The sequence below is a fragment of the Coregonus clupeaformis genome, chromosome 35 (assembly GCF_020615455.1).
Source record: "Coregonus clupeaformis isolate EN_2021a chromosome 35, ASM2061545v1, whole genome shotgun sequence".
Taxonomy (NCBI): domain Eukaryota; kingdom Metazoa; phylum Chordata; class Actinopteri; order Salmoniformes; family Salmonidae; genus Coregonus; species Coregonus clupeaformis.
Window position 1 is genome coordinate 32,282,465 of NC_059226.1, and position 17,500 is coordinate 32,299,964.

Here is a 17,500-nt window from a genome sequence, read left to right on the forward strand (position 1 = left end):
GCGTTTTGTTGTCATGGGCTACGTGAAGAGCAAAGCAGGAACTGACCTCACCACCTCTGTCTCTGTGGATACTCAAACAAAGGAATTCCTGTGAGATACAGCTACAGACACTTAGGAAGAGGATTGATGTCAGGAAACTATGCCGACTCGACCCGGGGCGTCTGTCTGTGTAACGGACATAGGTGGCATCCCAAATGGCACACTTTTCCCTATATAGTGCACTACTTTAGACCAGGACCAATGGCTCTTGTCAAAAGTAGTGCACTATACAGGGGATAGGGTGCCATTTGGGACGTAAACATTTGGGATTCAGCCCTGGTCTGACGTGACAGCCGCCGTGACGAATATGACTCTTATATAAACCCATTGTTCTGACCTTTCATTAACACTATGTTCATGGTGGGGCAGCAGAGGGTAGAACTGGGTCAGGACTTCATCAAACTAAAGACTAAAGCACCCAGACGGATATTAAAGAAAGACAGACCCTTGAACGCTGGCATACTATAGCTGGTATGTTGACTTGGAGAGTCTGTCTGATGTGACGGCCGCCATGACGGATCTCACTCTTATATAAAACCCAGCCCAGCCCAGCCAGGAGTAGGCTACTAATAACTCTAGGGTCAAATTGGAGTGGTAGGGGGTAGAGAAGTAGGGTCAGGGTCAGGACAATGAAAACGCCCCAAACAAATCCATAGGAGTAAAGACCCTTGAATGCATAACAACATAACTTACTATAGCTGTATGGAGTCTGTCTAATGTAGAGTTGCAACATCCTGGTAACTTTCCCCCCCAAAATCCCCTGGTTTTCCAAAAATCCTGGTTGGAAGATTCCTGGATTTCCTGCCAATTCCTGCCAGATTCCGGGAATCTTCCAAACAGGATTTCTGGGAATTTCTGGAAATGTACTGGAATTTTTTCAACCCTAGTCTGATGTAACATCCGCCATGACAAATCTCACTCTTATATAAAACCAGCCCTGATCTTCCAGAAGTAGGTTACTAATAACCTAGTTAAATAAAAGTTAAATAAAAAGAATAATAAAAAATAAAAAAATAACGCTACGGTCAGAGTGAAGTGGACATCAAACTAAAACACCCAAACAAAGATGGAGGTGTGATGACCCTCCCACTCTGTCTGCCGTATTCTCTCTCTTTGCTCTCGGAGTTGGGAGGGTCGTTAGCTACATGGGAAACACCTGGGCTTGGGTGTGTCCCAGGATAAATGGACCTCTTCCACATTCATTGGGGAGACTCTCTCCATGCAGACACCTTTATTGATTGTTGTTGTGGTATTCTTGTGGCTTTTTGGTTGTTTGCTTTGGCACCTTTCAACACCTTTTCACGACATATCCACATTACTGACCGAGGTGGAAAACACACGAGGCCGTGGAGCGGAGGTGCGCGTCGAGGCTACGGGGCTGCTTCGTGCCATTACGCAGCGCAGTTTTCTTTTCATTGCGCACCTTGTTATAGAAACTGTTGTCACTTTTCGAGCCGCCTAACAGACTACTACAGGCCGAAGATATGGACGTTCACTGCGGTGACACTTGTGAACAGCGCTTCTGACTGCGTGAAGACACTGTGGGATCTCTGCGCTCCTCCAGCATCGGCCACCGAGGCTGTGACGGTGACCGACCCTGGTCCAAGCAAGAGAAGACGCACAATTAATAAGAACCTCCGCGGATTTGCAGTTGAAGAAACAGTTGGTCAGCCACAAAGTGACATAGATGAAAAGACTGAGTTCATGAGATTGTTTTACAGTGTTGTCGATGCTGTGCAAGGAGAGATGAATGCGCGTTTTGGAGAGCGCAGTAGCGAGCTCATTGGCGCACTGGCTGCTTTGAACCCAGAGGCCGAGGATAATTTCCTGGACCCATCAAAGGTAACCCCTCTCCTGGTATTCGCTGGAACTGATGTGGTTGAATCTGAATATACTGTGGCTCGTGAGTTCCTGGTGAAGAAAATGACTGACACCCCGGTTCCCCCCGAAGATGGAAAATGGACAATAGCCAACATCCTCAGCACATTCAACAGTGCACTCCAGGCTATGCCGACTGTTCTCACATCCTACACACTTGCCCTAACTTTAGGAGCTTCCACAGCAATGTGTGAAAACTCATTTTCCATGCTCAAAAGCGTCTTCTCAGAGCATCGGCGCAGTATGCTGCACAGACGCAAGGCCCAGCTGATTCAGCTTGCTTTTGAAAAGGACCTCACTCACAAGTTTAAGTCCGAGTGGAAGGATACTTTGATGAGGAGGTTCTGCTCGGAGAAACGCCGCCTCCCGCTGTACTGACAGGAGGGACCGGAGAGAGGACAGCGCTGCCTCCACTCAAAGTACCGGCAGGTTCAAAGTCTCTGTGTGTGTGTGTGTGTGTATATGCGTGCGTGTGTGTGTGTGTCTCATGGCAATGCATATCCCTCTGTTGACTGCTTTAAAATGCAATGTTTGAGAGCTGCTTCTGGTGTTACATCTAATATGTTGTATAGTCAAGTGTTTTATGGATATTCATAACATTCCTTCTATGTAATGTGGTGTAGGCTATAGGCTACCTGGTCATATTGCTGTTGGTTATGTTTAATGTCATGATTACGTGCTGCGCAAATAGAGTATACGATTATTATAAATATACGTACTGTAGGCTAATAATAATTGTGCCCTGCCCTCCCATGCATTTCATATGCCCCCCTTAAGACTGAGGTCTGGCGACGGGTCTGGTGGTAGGGTGATACCATTCCACAGTGTCTTCATGTTTAAGGTCAGGGTCAGTGGTAGGGTTGTAGTGGGGCAGGACATCAAACAAAAAACCCAAACAGAGACACCCAAACAGAGCATAGTAATTGTATTTAGTATGCTTTGTTTAACTGATTGAACAAACTGCTTTGTATAAATATACTGTATATATATATATATATATATTGTTCGTTTCTGTGTGTGTTTTCCATGTAAGCCCTCTGGGTTTCCAACCTCACCTGTGTGTGTTTCATGTCTTCATGTATGATAGAGCAGGTACCTCAATATGGAATATTGCGTGAATGGAAGGCGAAGTGACACTGCCACATACATAAAACGTGTATGACAGCTGGGGTGAACAAGGATAGGAAACTTAAACGTAAGCACAGAAGGAAAACAAACACGCACGCACACAGGCTTTAACTGGCCTGTACTTTAGCTGACATGACATGGTGAAGTGGAAAACATCCCCATCAATACTTATTCATTGAACATGTCATCCTCCTCATCACCATCATGTTACAGACAGAGAGAGAGAGAGAGAGAGAGAGAGAGAGAGAGAGAGAGAGAGAGAGAGAGAGAGAGAGAGAGAGAGAGAGAGAGAGAGAGAGAGAGAGAGGGGGGCAGAGAGGGGGCAGAGAGAGAGAGAGAGCGAGAGAGAGAGAGAGAGAGAGAGAGAGAGAGAGAGAGAGAGAGAGAGAGAGAGAGAGAGAGGGGGCAGAGAGAGAGAGAGAGAGAGAGAGAGAGAGAGAGAGAGAGAGAGAGAGAGGGGGGGCAGAGAGAGAGAGAGAGAGAGAGAGGGGGCAGAGAGAGAGAGAGAGAGAGAGAGAGAGAGAGAGAGAGAGAGAGAGAGAGAGAGAGAGAGAGAGAGAGAGAGAGAGAGAGAGAGAGAGGGGGCAGAGAGAGAGAGAGAGAGAGAGAGAGAGAGAGAGAGAGAGAGAGAGAGAGAGAGAGAGAGAGAGAGAGAGAGAGAGAGAGAGAGAGAGAGAGAGAGAGAGAGAGAGAGAGGGGGCAGAGAGAGAGAGAGAGAGAGAGAGAGAGAGAGAGAGAGAGAGAGAGAGAGAGAGAGAGAGAGAGAGGGGGCAGAGAGAGAGAGAGAGAGAGAGAGAGAGAGAGAGAGAGGGGGCAGAGAGAGAGAGAGAGAGAGAGAGAGAGAGAGAGAGAGAGAGAGAGAGAGAGAGAGAGAGAGAGAGAGAGAGAGAGGGGGGGCAGAGAGAGAGAGAGAGAGAGAGAGAGAGAGAGAGAGAGAGAGAGAGAGGGGGCAGAGAGGGGGCAGAGAGGGGGCAGAGAGGGGGCAGAGAGAGAGAGAGAGAGAGAGAGAGAGAGAGAGAGAGAGGGGGGCAGAGAGAGAGAGAGAGAGAGAGAGAGAGAGAGGGGGGGCAGAGAGGGGGCAGAGAGAGAGAGAGAGAGAGAGAGAGAGAGAGAGAGAGAGAGAGAGAGAGAGAGAGAGAGAGGGGGGGGGGCAGAGAGGGGGCAGAGAGAGAGAGAGAGAGAGAGAGAGAGAGAGAGAGAGAGAGAGAGAGAGAGAGGGGGCAGAGAGAGAGAGAGAGAGAGAGAGAGAGAGAGAGAGAGAGAGAGAGAGAGGGGGGCAGAGAGGGGGGCAGAGAGAGAGAGAGAGAGAGAGAGAGAGAGAGAGGGGCAGAGAGAGAGAGAGAGAGAGAGAGAGAGAGAGAGAGAGAGAGAGAGAGGGGGGCAGAGAGGGGGCAGAGAGAGAGAGAGAGAGAGAGAGAGAGAGAGAGAGAGAGAGAGGGGGGCAGAGAGGGGGCAGAGAGAGAGGAGAGAGAGAGAGAGAGAGAGAGAGAGAGGGGGGCAGAGAGAGAGAGAGAGAGAGAGAGAGAGAGAGAGAGAGAGAGAGAGAGAGAGAGAGAGAGAGGGGGCAGAGAGGGGGCAGAGAGAGAGAGAGAGAGAGAGAGAGAGAGAGAGAGAGAGAGAGAGAGAGAGAGAGAGGGGGCAGAGAGAGAGAGAGAGAGAGAGAGAGAGAGAGAGAGAGAGAGAGAGAGAGAGAGAGAGAGAGAGAGAGAGAGAGAGAGAGAGAGAGAGAGAGAGGGGGCAGAGAGGGGGGCAGAGAGAGAGAGAGAGAGAGAGAGAGAGAGAGAGAGAGAGAATAGAGAGCGAGATAGAGAGAGAGAGAGCGAGGGGGAGACGGAGAGGGAGAGAGAGAGAGAGAGAGGGGGAGACGGAGAGGGAGAGAGAGAGAGAGCGAGACCGAGAGATAGAGAGCGAGATAGAGAGAGAGAGAGCGAGGGGGAGACGGAGAGGGAGAGAGAGAGAGAGAGAGAGAGAGGGGGCAGAGAGAGAGAGAGACTTTGAAAGAAAACAAACAAAAGTGTACTTACCACAACTGCCAGCAGTATAGGGGATCGTATGATCCACCAGTACTGCATGTTGATATTCTGCTCCCAGCACCTGTCAAACAGAGGCAAAAAAACACTGAGTGTAGCATACAAACAGCACCTCTCTTCCCCAGGGTTGTATTCTAGGGGTCCTATATACAAGACTCAACACAACACTGAGGGTAACATTCAGGGCCCTGTATACAAGACTCAACACAACACTGAGGGTAACATTCAGGGCCCTGTATACAAGACTCAACACAACACTGAGGGTAACATTCAGGGCCCTGTATACAAGACTCAACACAACACTGAGGGTAATATTCAGGGCCCTGTATACAAGACTCAACACAACACTGAGGGTAACATTCAGGGCCCTGTATACAAGACTCAACACAACACTGAGGGTAACATACAGGGCCCTGTATACAAGACTCAACACAACACTGAGGGTAACATACAGGGCCCTGTATACAAGACTCAACACAACACTGAGGGTAACATACAGGGCCCTGTATACAAGACTCAACACAACACTGAGGGTAACATACAGGGCCCTGTATACAAGACTCAACACAACACTGAGGGTAACATACAGGGCCCTGTATACAAGACTCAACACAACACTGAGGGTAACATACAGGGCCCTGTATACAAGCCTCTAACTACTTCTACAGTTATTCTACACTAACAGTTCCACACACTTCTTAGTTGAGCAAAGGACAGTTCTATGCCAGTGTTACAGTAGTGTTTGTAGTCCTCTTGGGGGATAAAACACTATACATCTTAGACCCTACAGATTCTCTGGTCTGATGAAACCAAGACTGAACTCTTTGGCCTGAATGCCAAGCGTCACGTCTGGAGGAAACCTGGCACCATCCCTAAGGTGAAGCATGGTGGTGGCAGCATCATGCTGTGGGGATGTTTTTCAGCGGCAGGGACTAGGAGACTAGTTAGGATCAAGGGAAAGATGAACGGAGCAAAGTACAGGGAGATCCTTGATGAAAACCTGCTCCAGAACGAAATTCACCTTCCAACAGGACAACGACCCTAAGCAAACAGCCAAGACAATGCAGGAGTGGCTTTTGGACAAGTCTCTGAATGTCCTTGAGTGGCCCAGCCAAAACCCGGACTTGAACCCGACGCTCCCCATCCAACCTGACAGAGCTTGAGAGGATCTGCAGAGAAGAATGGGAGAAACTCCCTAAATACAGGTGTGCCAAGCTTGTAGCATCATACCCAAGAAGACTCGAGGCTGTAATCGCTGCCAAAGGTCTTATGTAACTACAGAAGGTGTCAACAGTATGGTTATAGTCCAGCACTCCCCTCCTGACTACTTTGTTCTCTGTGAGTATGTACTGTAGAGAGTATACAGTACGGTACTATAGTAAGTATCCCTAAGAGAGTATACAGTAGGGTACTATAGTACTGTAGTTCCAAGAGAGTATACAGTAGGGTACTATAGTACTGCAGTCCTAAGAGAGTATACAGTAGGGTTCTATAATACTGCAGTCCTAAGAGAGTATACAGTAGGGTACTATAGTAAGTAGCCCTAAGAGAGTATACAGTAGGGTACTATAGTACTGCAGTCCTAAGAGAGTATACAGTAGGGTACTATAGTACTGCAGTCCTAAGAGAGTATACAGTAGGGTACTATAGTACTGCAGTCCTAAGAGAGTATACAGTAGGGTACTATAGTAAGTAGCCCTAAGAGAGTATACAGTAGGGTACTATAGTACTGCAGTCCCAAGAGAGTATACAGTAGGGTACTATAGTACTGTAGCCCTAAGAGAGTATACAGTAGGGTACTATAGTACTGTAGTCCTAAGAGAGTATACAGTAGGGTACTATAGTACTGCAGTCCTAAGAGAGTATACAGTAGGGTACTATAGTACTGCAGTCCTAAGAGAGTATACAGTAGGGCACTATAGTAAGTAGCCCTAAGAGAGTATACAGTAGGGTACTATAGTACTGCAGTTCTAAGAGAGTATACAGTAGGGTACTATAGTACTGCAGTCCTAAGAGAGTATACAGTAGGGTACTATAGTAAGTAGCCCTAAGAGAGTATACAGTAGGGTACTATAGTACTGCAGTTCTAAGAGAGTATACAGTATGGTACTATAGTACTGTAGCCCTAAGAGAGAATACAGTAGGGTACTATAGTACTGCAGTCCTAAGAGAGTATACAGTAGGGTACTATAGTAAGTAGCCCTAAGAGAGTATACAGTAGGGACTATAGTACTGTAGTCCTAAGAGAGTATACAGTATGGTACTATAGTACTGTAGCCCTAAGAGAGAATACAGTAGGGTACTATAATACTGTAGTTCCAAGAGAGTATACAGTAGGGTACTATAGTACTGCAGTCCTAAGAGAGTATACAGTATGGTACTATAGTACTGTAGTCCTAAGAGAGTATACAGTAGGGTACTATAGTAAGTAGCCCTAAGAGAGAATACAGTAGGGTACTATAGTACTGCAGTCCTAAGAGAGTATACAGTATGGTACTATAGTACTGCAGTTCTAAGAGAGTATACAGTATGGTACTATAGTACTGCAGTCCTAAGAGAGTATACAGTATGGTACTATAGTACTGTAGCCCTAAGAGAGTATACAGTAGGGTACTATAGTACTGTAGTTCCAAGAGAGTATACAGTAGGGTACTATAGTACTGCAGTACTAAGAGAGTATACAGTAGGGTACTATAGTACTGTAGTCCTAAGAGAGTATACAGTAGGGTACTATAGTAAGTAGCCCTAAGAGAGAATACAGTAGGGTACTATAGTACTGCAGTTCTAAGAGAGTATACAGTAGGGTACTATAGTACTGCAGTTCTAAGAGAGTATACAGTAGCGTACTATAGTACTGCTGTTCTAAGAGAGTATACAGTAGGGTTGTAAAGTACTGCAGTCCTAAGAGAGTATACAGTAGGGTACTATAGTAAGTAGCCCTAAGATAGTATACAGTAGGGTACTATAGTACTGCAGTTCTAAGAGAGTATACAGTAGGGTACTATAGTACTGCAGTCCTAAGAGAGTATACAGTAGGGTACTATAATACTGTAGCCCTAAGAGACTATATAGTAGGTTACTATAGTAAGTAGCCCTACGAGAGTATACAGTAGGGTACTATAGTACTGCAGTCCTAAGAGAGTATACAGTTGGGTACTATAGTAAGTAGCCCTACGAGAGTATACAGTAGGGTACTATAGTAAGTAGCCCTACGAGAGTATACAGTAGGGTACTATAGTAAGTAGCCCTACGAGAGTATACAGTAGGGTACTATAGTAAGTAGCCCTATGAGAGTATACAGTAGGGTACTATAGTACTGCAGTTCTAAGAGAGTATTAAGTAGGGACTATAGTACTGTAGCCCTACGAGAGTATACAGTAGGGTACTATAGTACTGTAGTCCTAAGAGAGTATACAGTAGGGTACTATAGTAAGTAGCCCTAAGAGAGTATACAGTAGGGTACTATAGTACTGCAGTTCTAAGAGAGTATTAAGTAGGGACTATAGTACTGTAGCCCTACGAGAGTATACAGTAGGGTACTATAGTACTGTAGTCCTAAGAGAGTATACAGTAGGGTACTATAGTAAGTAGCCCTAAGAGAGTATACAGTAGGGTACTATAGTACTGTAGTCCTAAGAGAGTATACAGTAGGGTACTATAGTACTGTAGCCCTACGAGAGTATACAGTAGGGTACTATAGTACTGTAGTCCTAAGAGAGTATACAGTAGGGTACTATAGTAAGTAGTCCTAAGAGAGTATACAGTAGGGTACTATAGTACTGCAGTCCTAAGAGAGTGGAGAATGGAGAGGTTGGACTCAGAATAAAAGATCAAGGACAGTCAGAGACAGTTTCACTTGTTGGGGAAGTTCTCCTGTCCGCTGAGTGTCCTCATCTCTGACTGTCCAAGTGGTAAAACCTTTATGTTACATCACACATCACAGGAGGTTTCCTGCTTCACTAACCCACCTGCGCCCAAAACATGACATTCCAGTCAACCGCTACATGGTTTAGGTGCCAGCTATTGACTAAACTTTTCTGCTAAATTGATCAAGATCCTCCAAGGAATACTGCAGTGATTTTCACTTGGAGAGCAGGCTGTCTGACCTCTCAATTCCTTGTCTCTAAAAGTATTGGAGGTGTCATTAGTCATGCATCATTGCATCACCAGTAATACTACTCAGAACTGGTTTGAACTAGAGGTTATACCACCAGTAATACTACTCAGAACTGGTTTGGACTAGAGGTTATACCACCAGTAATACTACTCAGAACTGGTTTGAACTAGAGGTTAAACCACCAGTAGTACTACTCAGAACTGGTTTGAACTAGAGGTTAAACCACCAGTAATACTACTCAGAACTGGTTTGGACTAGAGGTTATACCACCACTGACAGAACAGAGCTTTACACATATGACTTCCTCACAGGCACAAGAAAAACGTTTCCTTCAACTCCAAAAGGACTGGTGGAAAGCATTTTATTTGTATTTTATTTTTGTTGGTGTATTTTTTCAGTCATTTAGCAGACGCTCTTATCCAGAGCGACTTACAGGAGCAATTAGGGTTAAGTGCCTTGCTCAAGGGCACATCGACAGATCTTTCACCTAGTCTATACACCAAGTCACTTGGCTCTGTCATATCCTCACATGGTCTCTCCTATCATTGCTACGCAGATGACACACAATTCATTTTCTCCTTTCCCCCTTCTGATATCCAGGTGGCGAATCGCATCTCTGCATGTCTGGCAGACATATCAGTGTGGATGTCGGATCACCACCTCAAGCTGAACCTCGGCAAGACGGAGCTGCTCTTCCTCCAGAGGAAGGACTGCCCGTTCCATGATCTCGCCATCACGGTTGACAACTCCGTTGTGTCCTCCTCCCAGAGTACAAAGAACCTTGGCGTGACCCTGGACAATACCCTGTCGTTCTCCGCTAACATCAAAGCGGTGACCCGATCCTGCAGGTTCATGCTCTACAACATTCGCAGAGTACGACCCTACCTTACACAGAAATCGGCACAGGTCCTAATCCAGGCACTTGTCATCTCCCGTCTGGATTACTGCAACTCGCTGTTGGCTGGGCTCCCTGCCTGTGCCATTAAACCCCTTCTATTTATCCAGAACGCTGCAGCCCGTCTGGTGTTCAACCTTCCCAAGTTCTCTCATGTCACCCCGCTCCTCCGCACACTCCACTGGCTTCCAGTTGAGGCTCGCATCTACTACAAGACCATGGTGCTTGCCTACGGAGCTGTGAGGGGAACGGTACCTCCTTACCTTCAGGCTCTGATCAGACCCTACACCCAAACGAGGGCACTACGTTCATCCACCTCTGGCCTGCTAGCTCCCCTACCTCTACGGAAGCACAGTTCCCGCTCAGCCCAGTCAAAGCTATTCGCTGCTCTGGCACCCCCAATGGTGGAACAAGCTCCCTCACGACGCCAGGACAGCGGAGTCCCTGACCACCTTCCGGAGACACTTGAAACCCTACCTCTTTAAGGAATACCTGGAATAGTATAAAGTAATCCTTCTTCCCCCCCCCATAAAAAAAAAAAGAAACAAAAAAAGGTGGTTGTCACACTGGCTATCATAAGTTGAATGCACCAATTTGTAAGTCGCTCTGGATAAGAGCGTCTGCTAAATTATGTAAATGTAAATGTAGTCAGCTCGGGGATTAGAAACAGCAACCTTTCAGTTACTGGCACAACGCTCTTAACCACTAAGCTACCTTCACTGGATGTGAATGTTTAGTCGTATCATCATTTCTCTCCTTTCTCCTGTCATACAAACTGGGTCAGGCAAACATACGTGAGGGAGAGAGAGAGACACACTCATGCAGAAATTCACACACTCAGGCAGGCACTCACACACTCATGCAAACATTCACAAACTCATGCAGCAATCACACACTCATACAGGCACTCACACACTCATGCAGACACTCACACACTCATGCGGGCACTCATACACTCATGCGGGCACTCACACACTCATGCGGGCACTCACACACTCATGCAGGCACTCACACACTCATGCAGACATTCACACACTCATACAGACACTCACACACTTATGCAGGCACTCACACACTCATGCAGGCACTCACAAACTCATGCAGACACTCACACACTCATACAGGCACTCACACACTCATGCAGACACTCACACACTCATGCAGGCACTCACACACTTATGCAGGCACTCAAACACTCATGCAGACACTCACACACTCATGCGGGCACTCACACACTCATGCAGGCACTCACACACTCATACAGACACTCACACACTCATGCAGGCACTCACACACTTATGCAGGCACTCACACACTCATGCAGGCACTCACACACTCATGCAGACACTCACACTGTTAGGCCTACTGCTGCTAGGTAGCTCTCTCTCTGCTCTCTCCCTCCCCTCTGTCTGTCCTTGATTGCAGGAGTGAAGTCTGGTGTGCGGGAGTCAGGGTTCCAGCTGCAGCTCATTCACCATAATCACCTCAGCCTTTAAGACCCGGTCAAACTTACCACTCATCGTCAGATCATAGTCAAGACGACCATATATTTGGAACCTGACTCCTGCCTCCGCTTCACTCCTGCCACCACCATCCTGCTCTCCACTACCGGACCTCTCTTTTGGACTCACCACGGACACTAGGACATTACGGTACCACACCTGCCCTGACCTGGATCTGTTACCCTCCCTGTAACCTGGACTTGCTCTTCCCCTATTATTGGAAACCTGGACTATTGAACATTTTAAATAAACCTGTTAAACCTTCTCTGGCTTGGTGTACTTGTCTGCATTTGGGTTCTAATACTGGTAAATCATAACAGTATGATCTGACCAAACGATGAACCCAGCAGACAGTAGCTTGGATACCACCCCAGAGTGCACTCAAATTTGGACTGCCATAGCCAATCAGGGCATTTTACTTGGCCAACATGATACCCTGTTTAAGACGATTGCTGAGGACAGTCAGGTGCTGCTTAATCAGGTTCAATTACTCACCAATCAAGTGTCTGCCCTTACTACCCCTTCAGCCCAGATCAGAGAGCCTTTTGTTCCTGCTCCAGAGCGCTATGACGGGAACATGGGAACCTGTGGCGATTTTTTGACTCAATGCTCGTTAGTGTTTGAACAACAGCCCCTCACCTACACCTCAGAAAGAGCCCGTATTGCCTACCTTATCAACTCTACTAGCGGTTCCGCTCGTGCCTGGGGATCCGCGGTCTGGGAGAGTCAGTCGGACATTTGCAACGCTTACGTTGCCTTCACCACTGAGATGAGGAAGGTTTTTGACCACCCCGTACGAGGCAAGGAGGCTGCGAAACGGTTGTTTTCTCTTCGGCAGGGGGCTCGCAGTGTGGCGGAGATGGCAGTGGAGTTTCGGACTTTAGCAGCAGTGAGTGGTTGGAATGACGAGGCATTACAAGGAGTGTTCATCAATGCTTTGTCTGAGACTTTAAAAGATGAATTGGTGTCATATGATGAATCGCCTACGCTGGATAATCTTATTTCACTCACCATCAGGTTGGATAATCGGATTCGGGAGCGCCGCCGGGAGAGGAGTGTTAGTTCCAAGCAACCTGTCTGTCATCAACAAACTCCTCCCCGCATCTTCCCTACGGAGAAAGCCGTGTCTTCCCGAGTCGATACGAGGAGCACTGAACCCGAAGCCATGGAGGTGGGTCGTGCACGGTTGTCCTCAGAGGAGCGTGCACGTCGCATTCAGGCTCGGGTCTGCCTGTATTGTGGAGAAGCTGGTCATTTCGTTCCTTCCTGCCCAGTTCGTCCGGGAAAAGGGCCGGCTCATCATTAATGGGAGAAGTTTTGGTGAGCCGAGCAGCGGATTCTTCCTCTTCTCCCCGCATTCTGCTCCAGGCATCCCTCCAGTGGCAGTTCCAGAATCTCTCTGTTAGTGCGCTGATTGACTCTGGTGCAGACGAAAGCTTTTTGGATAGAGAGTGGGCTCAACAAATGGATTTGGAGACTGTTCCTATGGACTGTCCGCTGCAGGCTAAGGGTCTGAATGGACAATTGTTGACCCATATTACCCATCAGACTGTTCCTGTTTGTCTTAGAGTGTCGGGAAATCATCAGGAGAACATTCAATTCCATATTATCGACTGCCCACAGACCCCTCTGGTCCTTGGTATCCCCTGGCTCATAAGACACAATCCACACATTGATTGGGTGACAGGTAGAATTGTTTCATGGAGCACATTTTGTCATGTGAATTGTTTGTGTTCTGCTCTGACTCCTGCCAGTACTGTGCCTCGACCTCCACTGGAGTCCATGGATCTTTCTAATGTTCCTGACGTGTATCATGACCTGGCATCCGTTTTCTGCAAACACAGAGCTACTTCTCTTCCTCCTCACCGGCCTTACGACTGTGCCATTGACCTCCAGCCAGGAGCCCCGCTCCCCAGCAGTCGCCTGTACAATCTCTCCCGGCCGGAGACGGAGGCTATGGAGAACTACATTCGGGACTCCTTGGCGGCAGGTATTATGCGTCCTTCCTCGTCACCTGTAGGAGCGGGATTCTTTTTTGTTGCTAAGAAGGATAAGACCCTCAGACCCTGTATTGATTACCGTGGACTTAACAACATCACCATTAAGAACAAGTATTCTCTGCCTTTGATTAATTCTGCTTTTCCCCTCCTTCATGGTGCTACCATCTTTACGAAACTGGATCTACGAAATGCGTATCACCTGGTGCGCATTCGTAAAGGTGATGAATGGAAGACTGCCTTCAACACACCCTTGGGACATTTTGAGTATCTGGTTATGCCTTTTGGGTTGTCTAATGCCCCTGCTGTTTTTCAGGCACTAGTCAATGATGTCCTTCGGGACATGTTGAATCGGTTTGTTTTTGTCTATCTGGATGATATCTTGATTTTCTCAGAGTCCTCCCAGGAACATGAACTGCATGTGCGCCAGGTGTTGCAAAGGTTGTTGGAGAACAAACTGTTTGTGAAGATGGAGAAATGTGAATTTCATGTGTCTGAGACCTCTTTTTTGGGTTACATCATCGCTCAGGGGGAGTTGCGGATGGACCCAGCTAAGATCTCTGCTGTCACGGACTGGCCAGCCCCTCTACCCGCAAAACAACTTCAACGATTTCTGGGGTTTGCGAACTTCTATAGGAGGTTCATCAAGGACTACAGCCGCATTGCGGCGCCACTCACCGCTCTCACCTCCATCTCACGACCGTTCGCTTGGAATGAAGGGGGCCGAATCAGCGTTCGAAGAACTGAAACATCGCTTCGCCTCGGCTCCCATTCTGATGCAGCCGGACCCCGACCGCCAGTTTGTCGTGGAGGTGGATGCATCCGACACTGGGGTAGGTGCGGTGTTGTCACAGCGTTCTCCTGAAGATAACAAACTGCATCCCTGTGCTTTTCTCTCAAGGAAACTTTCTCAGGCAGAGAGGAATTATGATGTTGGCAATCGTGAACTGCTCGCCGTTAAGCTGGCTCTCGAGGAGTGGCGACATTGGTTGGAGGGGGCGGAACAACCCTTCATCGTTTGGACGGATCATAAGAATCTGGCTTACCTCCAGTCAGCGAAGCAGCTCAACCCCCGTCAAGCCAGGTGGGCACTATTTTTTGGGAGATTCAATTTTTCTCTGTCTTACCGTCCTGGGTCACGCAACGTCAAGCCTGACGCCCTGTCTCGTGTTCATTCGGCTGTTGATACTGGTAGTAACCCTGAACCCATTTTGCCTCCTACCTGCAGTATTGCGGTCGTCACATGTGACATCGAGGGGATTGTTAGACAGGCTCAACATCATCAAGCTGACCCTGGGAGGGGTCCTCCTAACCGGATGTTTGTCCCTGAGTCTGCTCGCTCCCAGGTACTTCAGTGGGCTCACTCGTCTCCCCTTACCTGTCACCCTGGAGTTTCGCGGACCCTTGACTTTGTGCGACGGAAGTTCTGGTGGGCCACGATGGAGGCGGACACTCGAGCCTTCATTGCTGCTTGTACGGTATGTGCACGAAGTAAGAACTCCACCCAGGCCAGCGCTGGTCATCTACGACCTCTACCTATACCCAGCCGGCCCTGGTCGCATATCGCTATGGATTTTGTCACTGGACTTCCCCCCTCGTCTGGAAAGACTGTAATTCTTACGGTGATTGATCGTTTTTCAAGTTCGCTCATTTTTTGGCCCTACCTAAACTGCCCACTGCCAGAGAGACGGCTGATATTTTGGTTGAACATGTGTTCCGCTCTCATGGTCTACCCACGGATATTGTCTCTGACAGGGGTCCCCAGTTTGTCTCCCAGGTGTGGAAAGCTTTCTGTAAAGCTTTGGGCATTACATCCAGCCTGTCCTCTGGATATCACCCCCAGACCAACGGGCAAGCCGAGAGAGCGAACCAGGAGATGGAGACCGCTCTTCGCTGTGTCACAGGGTCTAACCCTGGGTCATGGAGCTCCATGCTCCCCTGGGTGGAATATGCTCATAACACCTTGACTAACGCTTCCTCTGGTTTGTCTCCTTTTTTGTGTGCTCTGGGTTATCAACCTCCCCTGTTCCCTTCTCAAGAGAGGGAACTGGCGGTACCCTCGGTGCAGTCCCACATGCGCCGCTGCTTCAAGGTCTGGAGGAAGGCCAGGGTAGCTCTGTCCCGAGCTTCGGCGTACATGCAGAGGCAAGCCAACCGTCACCGGTCCCAGGCTCCCGGTTACTCTCCTGGTCAAGAGGTATGGCTGAAGTCACGGGACCTTCCATTGAAGGTGGAGTCTAAGAAGATGGCGCCTCGTTTTATAGGACCGTTCAAGATACTGTCTATTGTTAACCCCCTGCGCGGTTAAGCTACAGCTTCCTGCCTCCCTACGGGTTCATTCCACCTTTCATGTTTCCCAGATTAAGCCTGTGTCGGTTAGCCCTCTGTGCCCGCCCTCTCGTCCCCCTCCTCCGCCCAGGATCGTGGGTGGGGTCCGGTCTACACTGTCCGGCGACTTCTGGATGTTCGCCGCCGGGGTCGTGGTTTCCAGTACCTGGTGGATTGGGAGGGTTATGGTCCTGAGGAACGTTCCTGGGTGCCCAGGAGCTTCATTGTGGATCCTGCTCTGGTCCAAGAGTTTCATAGGTTACATCCCGATAAACCCGTCGGCCGCCAGGTGGCGTCCGTAGAGGGGGGTACTGTTAGGCCTACTGCTGCTAGGTAGCTCTCTCTCTGCTCTCTCCCTCCCCTCTGTCTGTCCTTGATTGCAGGAGTGAAGTCTGGTGTGCGGGAGTCAGGGTTCCAGCTGCAGCTCATTCACCATAATCACCTCAGCCTTTAAGACCCGGTCAAACTTACCACTCATCGTCAGATCATAGTCAAGACGACCATATATTTGGAACCTGACTCCTGCCTCCGCTTCACTCCTGCCACCACCATCCTGCTCTCCACTACCGGACCTCTCTTTTGGACTCACCACGGACACTAGGACATTACGGTACCACACCTGCCCTGACCTGGATCTGTTACCCTCCCTGTAACCTGGACTTGCTCTTCCCCTATTATTGGAAACCTGGACTATTGAACATTTTAAATAAACCTGTTAAACCTTCTCTGGCTTGGTGTACTTGTCTGCATTTGGGTTCTAATACTGGTAAATCATAACACACACACTCATGCAGGCACTCAAACACTCATGCAGACACTCACACACTCATGCAGGCACTCACACACTTATGCAGGCACTCAAACACTCATGCAGACACTCACACACTCATGCGGGCGCTCACACACTCATGTGGGCACTCACACACTCATGCAGACACTCACACACTCATGCGGGCACTCACACACTCATGCGGGCACTCACACACTCATACAGACACTCACACACTCATGCAGACACTCACACACTCATGCAGACACTCACACACTCATGCAGACACTCACACACTCATGCAGACACTCACACACTCATGCAGACACTCACACACTCATGCAGGCACTCACACACTTATGCGGGCACTCAGACACTCACACACTCATACAGACACTCACATACTCATGCAGGCACTCACACACTTATGCAGGCACTCACACACTCATGCAGGCACTCACACACTCATACAGACACTCACACACTCATGCAGGCACTCACACACTCATACAGGCACTCACACACTCATGCAGACACTCACACACTCATGCAGGCACTCACACACTCATGCGGGCACTCACACACTCACACACTCATGCAGACACTCACACACTCATGCAGGCACTCACACACTCATGCAGGCACTCACACACTCATGTGGGCACTCACACACTCATGCGGACACTCACACACTCATGCAGACACTCACACACTCATGCAGGCACTCACACACTCATGCAGACACTCACACACTCATACAGGCACTCACACACTCATGCGGGCACTCACACACTCATGCGGGCACTCACACACTCAT

The 17,500-nt window shown here is 48.5% G+C and overlaps 1 protein-coding gene across 3 annotated transcripts in view; it reads right to left on the minus strand.

The window, feature by feature from the left end:
- Positions 1–17,500, minus strand: part of LOC121551464 (glucagon receptor-like) — a 161,921-nt gene that overhangs the window by 6,975 nt on the left and 137,446 nt on the right. For all 3 annotated transcript variants that reach the window (XM_041864145.2, XM_045211016.1, XM_041864146.2), the window contains one exon: positions 5,070–5,139. In XM_041864145.2, coding sequence (XP_041720079.1) covers positions 5,070–5,139 — 70 coding nt within the window. The remainder of the gene's footprint in view (positions 1–5,069; positions 5,140–17,500) is intronic.